At 38.5% G+C, this 12520-nt stretch overlaps 1 protein-coding gene across 29 annotated transcripts in view; it reads right to left on the bottom strand.

The window, feature by feature from the left end:
- NEB (nebulin) overlaps window positions 1–12520 on the bottom strand; it is a 200464-nt gene that overhangs the window by 47374 nt on the left and 140570 nt on the right. For all 29 annotated transcript variants that reach the window (XM_079134469.1, XM_079134460.1, XM_079134459.1 and 26 more), the window contains 12 exons: window positions 12239–12346; window positions 11067–11171; window positions 9595–9702; window positions 8923–9027; window positions 8726–8830; window positions 7605–7703; window positions 7158–7268; window positions 3490–3594; window positions 2746–2850; window positions 2291–2395; window positions 647–751; window positions 386–490 (listed from right to left, as the gene is read on the bottom strand). In XM_079134469.1, the coding sequence (XP_078990595.1) occupies window positions 386–490; window positions 647–751; window positions 2291–2395; window positions 2746–2850; window positions 3490–3594; window positions 7158–7268; window positions 7605–7703; window positions 8726–8830; window positions 8923–9027; window positions 9595–9702; window positions 11067–11171; window positions 12239–12346 (1266 nt within the window). The remainder of the gene's footprint in view (window positions 1–385; window positions 491–646; window positions 752–2290; window positions 2396–2745; window positions 2851–3489; window positions 3595–7157; window positions 7269–7604; window positions 7704–8725; window positions 8831–8922; window positions 9028–9594; window positions 9703–11066; window positions 11172–12238; window positions 12347–12520) is intronic.

Here is a 12520-nt window from a genome sequence, read left to right on the forward strand (position 1 = left end):
CCTCGTGCTTACAAGGCAAGCACTCTACTGACTAAGCTATCTCCCCAGCCCCTGTTATGTGTTTTTTTTTTTTTTTTTCTGTTATGTGTTTTAATTGCCCCATGAAGTTGTATCATCAATGGATCAAACATAGGCTCTTTTCTAGATGAAGTACAGTACTTCCAATCATGTAATATAACATCATACATTTAGAAGAAAAAATAGGTTTACAAACTGGAGCATATTCTTCCCTCTCACACACTGAAGTTTACTCATTTAGCAATTGAATTTTGTAATTTCAACATTTAAAGCTAGGTGTGAGTCTTATCAGCTTTTCCACAGTGGCTGACTTCATAACTCATATGAAACTATGGATTTACATGTGAAAGTAGATGTCAACACTCACATCACTGACTGCATCTGTGACTGCCCGGTGATGGAAATGTTCTGGGCGGTCAGGAATGGATCTCCAGATGCCCAACTGGCTCATGTAATTCTCTTTGTATTTCACCTGCCACAAAAACACAAAGACAGCTATAAAGTCTTACCCAAAGTTAATGCACGAAGTCTACTTTTCCCTGGAGTTTTACAAAAGGGAGATTGCTAAGAAAAGAAAAAAAGTCATGGTGGATTAGAGTCCAACACAAGTAGAAATACAAAGACGTACTTTACTAATGTCATCTGTGACCTTGCGATGATAAACGATGTCCAGAGCATCCTTCACAGTGTGATATTTCCCTTTGGTCTTCTGAAATGTTTCTTTGTAGCGTAGCTAGAAAGACAGAAAGCACATAGATTATGAGAACTACTACATTGAATAACTGGGCTCTTTCAAGCTTGAACTCTCTCTTGTAGGTTTTCTTGTGAATACATTTAGGAAAAATTGAAAAGATCATTTCAGATCCTGGAAAGAAAAAGGACACTAAGAAAACTAAGGAATCCAAACATAGTATGACTTTATGCAAGAATAAACATTATCAGCCTTGGTTCACTGGCTGTGATAAGTGCATGATGGTAATGTGAGTCATTAACAATAGGGGTGTATGGGAATTCTCTGTATTATCTTTGCCACTTTTCTGTAACTCTAAGACTATATTTTCTTAGACATACTATAAGACTATTTAAAATGTTTTTTGTAAATGTAAAATGAATAAATCTAACACTCATTTGGGAGGGAAAAAATGCATGAAGTACAAGACATACTAAGGTTACATGGAAAGTGGAGAAAGATTTAGCTTCTAACTCCTAGTGTTAAAATGACTTCTGCATTAAGCAATCTTGAAACTTTATTTTATATACTCTTTATGCTTGTGATATTTCAAGAGAAAACAGCTCTGACTCTAACCTAAGACCATCAAAGAAAGCTGATTATGCTGGTGCTGGCCTGTAATCCCAGCAACTCAGGAGGCTGAGGCAGGAGGACCATGAGTTTGAGGCCAGCTTTAGCAACTTGGTAAGACCCTGTCTCAAAAAATTAAAAGGGCAGGGAATGTAGCTCAGTGCTTTTCAGTTTGAATACTCAGTACTGGAAAAAAAAAAGAATATCATAGAAGATTCATCTCATTTACATAAGATGAGTGCTTCTTTGAGCAATATTTCAACCTCAAACAGTTCTTTTGTTTTTAGATAGCTCTGAAAAAACACATATGAAAGATGACTCCTTTGCTAACAAAGCAATAAAACTTCTTTTTTCTTTTTCTTGAAAAAATAAAAAGGCAGATTTGCCTTTAGTCACATGATATGAGAAATGAGAGTATGTCTTTCCTAATTCCAACTACTGAGTTGTATGTCATTCACATGATCTACATTTAGGCAATTAGGAGAAGAAAAGGGACACACATTTTGTGTAGCATGCTAGGAATGTTATATACATTTTCTTGTGTAGCTTTACTTATTTTTCATGATTCTCATTTTCATTTGATAGGAAAAGAAATATTAGACAAATTACAGAGTCACAGAGAAAGCAAATGACATGTCATGACTGAATCCATGTTTGGTTCTCCCTAAGACCATGATTTTATGGGTAAGTAAATTAGTTGTAAAGTATCCCTAGGAAATGCTATAATAGAGTTATAAGAAAGGGTCATACTTTTGCTCAGGGGAAAAGGGACAATAGGCTTCTTAGCATCTCTCAACAGTACTCTTAGCTACACTGCTTGATTGATATTGTGTCAGTGTTCTTGTTTTCTTCCTGATCTGTTTTGTGGGTCATGACTTTGAACTGTGGATATGACTGAAGAGCTTATATTTCTTGGTACTGCAACCTCTGCTCTCCCTATCACAACAGGAAAAAGAAGGGCAGGATACATACATCACTGGCATTCCAGTAAGCCCTCTTGGCTCTGATGAGGATTGGTGTATCTGGCACAGGGGTGTACTTGTCCTTCATCTTTTCATATTGGATCTTGTACTTTTTCTAAGAAAGAAAAACAGAAGAGAGAGACAAACTTGAGGTCAGATGTTTTTAACCTACTCCAATTCATAAGCAACTTATAGATGGAGCAGAGGGACACAATGTATCACACTCTTTTAGAGAATAGCTTTGCTTTCTGTGTTTTGATCATGCTGAGCAATATATAGTAATATAGTAACAAACTTTCTGAACAGAGATAAGAGTTGGGGGCTGTGGATGTAGCTCAGTGGTAAAATGCTTGCCTGGTAGACACAAAGCCCTAGGTTTAATCCCTAGGACACACATACACCTAGCAAGTGAAGGTTTTAGCAAAGTATTTGTTTTCTTTAACTCAGTGTAGAATCCCAACATACCTCGCTGACCAGGTCCTTTACGTCTTTAGCATGCTTCAAGGCCGTGGTCTGGTTTCCAGCATGATGATGGGGTCTCTCTTTGGTAGCAAGTTCAACATAGAGATACTTAAAAATAAGAGAAAAAGGTGTGATATTACAAAGATGAAGCATTTAGTATTTAGCCCTCTTCATTTATTTCTAACCCTTTAGTGGGAGGGTAGTGCCTATTTGTTGTCCCGATTTTATTGTTTGATTGTTTGTTTGTGTTTTTGCTACAGGTGTTTGTTAATTTGTTTTTCTCTGTGCCTTTCGTTTGAAAACACATATACATGGTTCCGTTTATCTACTATTGCTACTGCCAGGTGATCAAAAATGCCAGCAGAACAGTGAGAGGATTGTGACAGATCCCTCAGCATACCTTCCCCTTAATTTTGCCTGAATGTTTTTTTTCTGTGGATAACATATTCCATGGAATGATTCAATAACCATTTTCACAACTTGCAGTCACAGACCACTCAGGAAGTGACTAAAGTTGCACAGCACTTAGAAGAGATGTGGCATCCTTGGTCATGTGAAACCTAACTAATTGTGACAGCCTGAAAGAACGCTGCTTTCTGAAGTGCAGTGCTACTGGGTACAAGGTTGCAGCAAGAACAGGCAAGCGTGAGGGTCTGCCGTGGGTTAGAAGAGGCCAGGCACATATTTCCGCCCCAGGTGATGATGCCACATGGCAGGGTTTGAATCTTCATTTACAATTGGTATTACCTGGCTCTGAAGCTTCTGCCCTCGCTTGGCTCTTAAAAGATCAGGAGTATCCGGAACTGAAGTGAAGATGGATTTCAGCTTCTTGCCTTTGGCTCTGTACACCAGCTAGACATAAAACAGATCATTGCCATCATCTCTGCTTCATTGACTTGGTATGTTCTTTGCAGAGAACATTTATTGCTTGCTCATAGGAAAGGCAGGAACACTCCCACAGTAAAAGTCCTATTTTCTTTCCAATAAACCAATGATTTATTAGTATTTACGTCCTGAGCCTGCCTTCCCTCCTCTCTATCAAGAGAAGAGACATTCCCTACCTACCTGTCCAAGATTCAAGTGTCCAGCTGTGTTCTTAGTCCCACTCTCACTTGTTTCTTCTGGAACCTTCACTGACAGCTACCTCTTGGTCCTTCTCTCCTCAACCCTTCCTGCTTTTTCAGCACTCCCCCTTCATTTGAAAATAGATTCGAGTCTCTCCCTCCATTAAGAACTCCAGACCCAACTTTCAGCAAATTCCTAAATGTGAGTGATTTATCACATTTAATGTAGAATTCTTTATAGTATTCCCATCTCTACCTCACATCTGCTTCATGTCTTCTCTATTTTGCTAAATGACTCCTTGATATCCCAGTCACCCAGACAGAATCTGGGGAGTCATCCTAGACTCCTAATGCCCACATCAGAACGGTCACCAACAGTCCTGAAATCCAACCCTTCCACTCCTGCTCACCACAACTGCCCTGCTTCAGCCTTCTGTCCTGTTTGTTTTTTTTTTTTTTTTTTAACACATCTTTTACAGACTCCTCAGCCTGGTTCCTCTACTGGACTGCTCCACGTGGCTCACCCATCTTTCACAAGTCTGAGAGACAGATTTTTGTAATACTCACATCTTTCCTGCTTAGAAGTAATTCTTAAGTGATTTTTCATAAATTCCAAGACCACTAATACAATGCCTTTGAGTCATCACAACCTGGCCCCAACCCATGTTTCTAGCCTCATCTCCCAGCACCTTTTACACTCCCTGTAGTCCTCATGCGCTGTTTGAAACGACTCCCAGTTAGAACTCAAGGCCGTTTTCACATAACTATCCTCCCTGCCTAGAATGTTCTCCTCTTATCTGCTGAGAAAAATAGAGCCCATGCTCTTTTGAGTAGTTCTGTAAAATGCCATTTATCACATTGATGTCTATTTCTTCTCTTAGACCCAGGGGCCCATGGGATGCAGTGGCTCAGCTGTATGATTTTTTGCATCACCTAGTTCCTAAACAAGGAGCCTGAAAATTAGTAGTCCCCTAATAAACAAGGAAGGAATTTAATAAGACAAACTAGAAGGAATAAATGAATGCCAAATAAATTAGAACACACACATAAATACCAGTCGAAGAAGGAAAATTAAATTCTCTTCACTCGTACATATATGTGTATACATAATATCTAAATTATATAGAACTGCATTTAATATAAAATGTAGTTCATGTATTTGGAGCTACTGTGGTGTTACTTTTAAAGAGGAACTAAATTCAAATTTAGTGTTTCTTCCAGGCTCAGTCTGTCTCTGTCTTCCTCTCCTCACAGATAATCAACTTCTCTATCTTAGGAAATGGGAATGCTGATGTTGTGACTTATTTAAGTCCATACAGCTAATTGGAAGTAAATCTGGGACTAAAACTCAGTGGTCTCATGTCATTGCTAGTTCTCTTTCTGTTACATTTTTTTTGTACTTAGGTGTGCATTGTTCATGATTCTGTATCCTACTATTACAAATGCTTATATGTCAAGAATCTACACAACACAAATTCAACTTAAAAGCCAGTAACTTGAACTCCCTTTTTGCCAAATATTTTATCAAGTCAATGTTTCTAGAACTTTCCTGATACTAAAAACTCCCAAGGTCTTTATTGCAGGCTCCATCCCAGACTTTCTGACTTCAGGGTTGGTCATTCTTATGAAGAGGCAAATGTGGTAGAAGCTGCAATACTTAAAAAAACCCTTTCTTTTTCCTCAAATGTTGATTCACAGGAGTTGAGAAGAAGGGAAACAAGTTTTAGATAATTCTGAACCCTGACAGTCAAAAGGAGTACAAGTATTTACTCTAAAGCACTTTTAAATTAACAAAGAATTATTATTATTATTATTATTATTATTATTGTTAGCTGATGAGGAAATATGATGGAGTGGTTCTCAACCCTGGCTGGTATGAGGATCACCTTTGGGGCATCTAAAAAACATACAGATGGGCTGGGCCTGTAATCCCAGGGATTCAGGAGGCGAGTCAGGAGGATTGTGAGTTCAAAGTCAACCATGGCAACTTAATGAGTGAGACCCTAAGCAACTCAAAAAGACCCTATCTCTAAATAAAAAATAAAAAGGGCTGGGGATGTGGCTAAGTGGTTAAGCACCTCTGGGTTAAATCCATAGTACCAAAAAAAAAAAAAAAAAAAAAAATTAAACTAAACAAACAAAAAAACTGAATGAACAGATGCCCAGAATCATCGGGTATTTTAAAAACATCCCATTGGCTATTCTGCTCCTAAACTAGGTGGAGAAGCACAACATTACTCAGATAAAAGAACCGAAGTGTTCTTGTCTGAGTGTGAGCACTAGTTGAAATAACAGAGAAACTTCTAGGAAAGAAAATTGGTTCAAGTACCATTTATAAAAGCTAAAGGATTAGTCATCCTCTAACTCTGGCTCATAGAGTGTAAGAAGCTGTACAGTCCCTCCAAGGAGGACAACATTTCTTGTGTCAAGGCATCTGTAAGTCCAAGAGCATAAGATTTCTAGGTAGCAGCCATCAGAGTCATTGAGAACGATGAAGTGGTCTGACGGCCAATGCTGACAGCTCAGCTTGATGAAGCCTGCTAAATTGAGCCAAAATAAAGGTTGATGGTAGGAGAATGGCCAAGTCACTCATAAGAAGTGCAACCAAGGGCTAGAGATGTAGCTTAGTGGTAGCATGCATGAGGCCCTGGGTTTAATCCCCAGTACCATAAAGAAAAAAAAAAAAGCAACCATTTACATTTGTGGAATGCTCATACTTTTGCAAAGCATATTCAGTCTCTGGCAAATATGGATTTCTACTAACATGGCCAAGGCACAATGGAGACACACTTGTAAATAAGATGGGAAGATAGGGTCCATACTTCAAGGAACCCACTAACCAGGTGAGAAGATTAGATCTGTATACAAATAATTGTAACAAATCATGAGCCTCAATGCCAGGGGGCAGATGAAAATGAAACTAGTTTGGAATTTATTGAGTGGGCAGAAGAATATGGAACCACTGAAGACTTTTCAAAGGTCACTGCCACAATTGGGGTCCTGATAGCAGGAAGTAAGTTCAATTTGGAGACTACCACAATAGTGTGTAACAGAAGGACTTTCTATAAAATCATGTAAAACCCCTCATCAGCTCAAGTCATAGGAAGGGAATATCAATATTCTCACCTTACCCAAAAGGGGAAAAAGTGAGTAAATTGAGTCAAGGTGAAGTCAACTGACTTTCTTAGACATTGTGGCCACTCTGCAGTTAAGGGCAGAGTGAAACATTTTACCTCTGTAGTTGCCTAAAGAGTGATTACTAGAGAGAGATACTAAGAACCTTTCTGGCAGTTTTAGTCGAACTGGTCAATTTGGTCCACTTGCAGCCATAGGTAAAGCATCCTTTCTTACCTCACTCAGATGGGTCTTCAGTTCCTGCACTTTTCTGTACTCTGGAGTATCAAGTACCACTTTGTATTTGTCTCGCATCTTCCTCGCATTATCAGTGTACAGGTAATTAGACTTAAAAAAAACAAACAAACAGTAGATAAACAAGGTGATTAATCATTTAAGGGATTGCATGTTATGTTGTCTTTCAAATGGTTGGTATGTGCAAATGGCACAGGCCCTCTTAGGTGTTTTACTAGGCAGAAACCAAAACAATTGTCATTTAAGATCATCACCTTTTACAGGAAGCACAAATCATCTTAAGTAAATTGTGACCTGTCCAAGCAGGGTGGTGGTAAATTTTTCCTTAAAAGTAGCTGCAGGCTAAGATTCATTATACCCAGTCCTGGAGGCTGGTGATAGGCATATGGCAGCTGGGCAGGAGTAGCTGTCATGAAGATGTGTACTCACCCAGAGCTTCCTCAGGTGGCGGGAGCGGACCATGTCAGGAGTGTCATACAAGAAGCAACCAAGGCCCCTCAAGATCTGCAAGTCTTCTTTGTACTTAATCTGTTGGGGCAAACACAGAAAGATAGTTAGTCATGAGCAAATGTAAATCAGGGACCAAAAAAGGGTGGCAACACTTCTTTGTTGATGTACAGTAGCCACCCCCCATTTTTGGTTTCTAGTATCCACAGTCCTTCACAGTCTGAAAATATTAAACGAATATTCCAGAAATAAACCATTTATGAGTTTAATATAATTATTATAGTGTATTATTATAATTGTTATGTTTGTTAGCTATTATTTTTAACTGCTTACTGTACCTAATTTATAAATTAAGCTTTACCCTATGTATGTATAGGAAAAAACTGCATATATGGGGTTTGGTACTATCCACAGTTTCAGGCAACCACTGAGGGTCTTATAAGGTACCCCTGCGTATAAGAGGGGTCTATTGTATTTTTCATTTTGGTTCAACATATCTGTGCTATGTTTTTAGTTTGCTTGCCCTCAAATCACAAATCTTTAACTCCGGACTAAGGAGAGAATACTGCTATTATTTTATTATCCTATGGATGGGAGAAAAACATAGATTGAAAGGATTGATTTCTTTTTTAAATGTGATCTTTTTAAAAAATATCTTTTATTTATTTTTATGTGGTACTGAGGATCAACCCCAGTGCCTCATGCATGCTAGGTGTGTGCTCTACACTGATCCACAATCCCAGCCCAGGATTGATCTTTTAGGAGAAAGAAATATGCAAGAATTTTTTAAATGGCAATGCAAAGTTGCTAAAGGGGATAGGAGTACGATGAGCAGAAGGAAGATACTAAACATGACCTGGGAAACAGGGCACCAGAGTGTAAGGAGTAAAGCCTCAGTGTCTAATATAGAATTGTGTGGTCATTGGTTGGCGATTGTTTTACTTCCCCAGAGGTCCTCTCTTTACAGTTTGCATGGCTAGGGAACAGTGGAGTCCTGCTTTTGCACTGTGTCACCTCCAAGTTGTACCATTAGTTTATTAGTGCTCAATGGAAAAGGCGGAAAGAAGGGCTGCTTTCCATAAAGGGCCCTACAGGATGCTTACGTCACTGGTGATGTCTCCCACGTAGCGGCAGTGCAACACTTGGGGTGTGTATGGCAGGGAGATCATGTGACCCTGCATCTTGAAGAAGTCTGATTTGTAGATCAACTAAGGGGGGGAAAGGACACACAAATTAAAGGAATTGTCAACATTCCCCACTGGGGTCCACATCCGGTTCTCTCTCTTAAGAAAATTCTCACCTCACTGACAGCTTCTTGTGTCTTCTTGACTTGGCGGATTTCAGGTGTGTCGGGAGTTGTGTGAATCTTGTCTTTCAGTTTATGGTACAATTCTCGATACAGTCTCTACATTGAGAGGAATAAAACCATTTTAGATGTTTACTGTTGGATGACCAGGACATCTACTGACTAATAATCAAATATTTTACATATAAAGTCAGCAGAGAAAATAATGGGAATGTCAAAAATTATTAAGATTAGGACAAAAAAATGATACTTATTTCATTTAGGTGAAGAATTCTGAGTGTGAAATCTTCTACCTCCTATCAGATAGTTACCTAGTAGGATCAGATGTACACCAGTAGATGGTGTTGAAAACCAACGTTGTGAATCTGACTAAAATGCAAACTTATTAAAGATTTTTTTTTTACTACATATATCAATAGAAAGAAATATTTCCTTAGAAAATGATTGCATCATAGTGTATAAATGATACTCTGTGATGACATTACCAAATAAAGAAAAATACCACCAAGGGATACAGTATCAAAATAGTGACCAAAGAGTACTCTAATTCTTTGCTGATATGTAAGTTTACAGCTGAAATTCAATAAATTCTTCTAATGCATTTCAAACAAAGCCATGGTATTTGAAACTCAATATTTCCCCTAGAGAATCCAGTAGTCACAGTACCTCACTAGTAACATTGTTGACTCTCCGGACATGGACAAATGGAACATCCTTGGGGCCTAGCGTATACCCATTTGCCTTGATGTGTTCATAGACTTCTTTGTACTTGAACTGTAGAAGCAAAGTCAGAATGAGATCAAGATGGGTACACAAAGCAGCACTGCATTTCTCAATTAGAAAAGAGATGTCACCTTTATTTGAGAATTGCTCTTCAAGGTGTAAGTAAAAGGAACAGTAATTGACAAAATTTTAATATTGTCCCAAGTCTTAAAAATTATTTGTTGGATGAGAAAGCTAGGTCCAGAAAGGAATAAAATTTAACCTTGCTGGGTGAAATCTCTTTGTAGTAAGTACACAAAAATGCAAGAAAAACATACATTTTTTTGCACCAATGTGGCTAGGAAACTAGGAAATATAAAGAAGGAACAAGAATAATTTCAAGATTTATGAATGATTCTGTAGACTGATTAAAAAAATAATGTGGTAGATTCTTAAATCTGTTACTCTTGGGCTGGGGTTATGGCTCAGTGTTAGAGCACTTGCCTAGCATGTGTGAGGCACTGGGTTCGATTCTCAGCACCACATATAAATAAATAAAATAAAGGTCCATCATTGGGGCTGGGGAGATAGCTCAGTTGGTAGAGTGCTTGCCTTGCAAGCACAAAGCCCTGGGTTCAATCCCCAGCACTGCAAAAAAAAAAAAAAAAAAAAAGTCCATCATCAACTAAAGAAAAAAAATATATATATTTATACATAAATATATATAAATAAATAAATATATATACAAATATATATTTAAAAAATAAATATATATGTACAAATATATATATATTTTTAAAAATCTGTTACTCTCTGCTTTGAAAATACATTCCAGCAGGGTTTGTTCCCAGGACTCTGAAGGTCAGCAGGGAAAGAAGAAGGTCTTCAGCCAAGGGCTGGGTTATAAGTACAGTCTGTGGCCAGTCACTAGGATAACCATACTTCTCTAGGACGTGCCCATAAGGTAAATGCATCAAGCAAGTTCAATCTAGTACTTTTTAAAATGAGGAAGGGTGCTATCAGTGCCAACAGCTGTGCAAGAAGTCCTTTCTTTTCTAAGGGACACACAGTGTCCCTTCTATAGGCTTCAGTAGTGTTGTGTGTAAAGCAACATTTCCAGTAGATGGATTGAGATACTTCAGGATGATCCTATATTGAGGCCAGCAGAATTAGAGGGATCAAGACAGCCATGGATCTTGAGCCACGGTTCCCATGAATATCCCATCCTAACTCACTGGGCTACCCAGACACTACCTAACAGCAGACACGGCTGATTCCACAGTATCCTACCCTGCAACACGCTGTCCCCTTCTCCCATCATTATATCATGTTGAACATTTAGGTGTGATTTGAGTAGGAGAATAGGTTATTAACTAGTAATAGTTCCCTCCCATCCCAGCTTCAGATCACAAATGAACAAGGAGGAGACCACTCACATAACTGCTCATGTATCGGGTGTCCTTGGTGTGTCTGAAGTGAGGGGTATCAACCGGAAGCCTATACCCAGTGGGCAGGAAACGCAGGCCAGTTTTGTATAGATTCTGCCAGAATGAAGATGAATAGGTTAAATGACAATTGGCATAAAAAACTGATCCCCGTTGAACAAATCACATACAGTTCATGTTTGTTTTTTTTTTTTATCAGATACTTAATAGACTGATGCTCAATGTATTGATTTAAGGAAGAAAGTTCTAAGAGCATGAAATGAATCAGATTGCTCCGAATCCATTGTTTTGGAAAAGGAGAATGCTGAGGGAAATGGCACATAGGAAGTAATTCTTCTGTGCTTCCAAATACATACCCAGTTGACTACAGAGCAGAATTTAGGAAACGCAGAGAAGATAGGCAGCCAAATGCCACCTCTGTCATTAATCCCACCTTTAGGTGATATTCAAACCCTCTCCAATCCCCGAGTCAGTCTTAATGCTTAGTTACATCTTTGTATTGTCGTCTCCGACTTCCCTCTTCTCTGCCTCATAGCACAGTGCCTTGACATCAGGCTAGGAAGTGGTCAGGATGCACATACTCATGCCAGGAATCAGGGGATTTTCTAACTATGATAACCTTAAGTACTGTGGCTCTCAGGGAACTATAGGATTAAGAATAGTGTTTAAAATTAAAAATCAAACTACTTCTATAGTCAAGATGAAAAGTTGCCCCCCCCCAAAACAAACAAACAAACAAACAAAAAAAAAAACTGAGAACAAAACAGCTCCCCAGAGTAAGGCAGAATAAGGAGATTACATATGTGGGTGGGGCCCAAGTTCTTTCTCTTCTAAATTCAATAGCCATGTCTACATTTATCTCTTTTGTTGGTAGTCTTTTATAATTTAATGCCTTTTCTTTGTTATTATGTTTTTAAGCTTTCTGAAAGCAGAGATAATATACTGGCCTTCTTTGTAACTTGTAAATATTGCTATTATTTGTTTGATTGCTCGATAGGAAGATTCTGCCAGCAAAGAGAAAGAGAAGCTATGTTTTGTTTTTGTTTTTTCCAACTCATTGAATGGAACAGTATTGATATTTTACAAGGTTAGATCAAGAGATTGCTTCTACAGGGACCAATGGCCTGGATTTCTGGTGCTACTTTCAAGTTCTCACCGCTCACCTCACTCTGGAGCTTGTATGCATGAAGTGCTCGGTCCAGATCCACAGTTTTTGTGGTTGGGGCCACTTTGCCTCTGACACTGTGCACATAGTCGTAGTGGTAGACAGCCTGGATGTAGACAGAAGCAGAGTAAGTTGATTTAGACCATGGCAACATTATTAGAAAGAAGCAAAGTAAATGAAAATCGAAGTTCCACTTTAAAAGAAATCAATAGCCTGCTTCTCTTTTCCTAGAGAATTCTGATATGTTGTTGTGTCTTGTAATAGGATCAGGGCCAGGTTG

The sequence above is a fragment of the Sciurus vulgaris genome, assembly GCF_902686455.1.
Source record: "Sciurus vulgaris genome assembly, chromosome: 3".
NCBI lineage: Eukaryota > Metazoa > Chordata > Mammalia > Rodentia > Sciuridae > Sciurus > Sciurus vulgaris.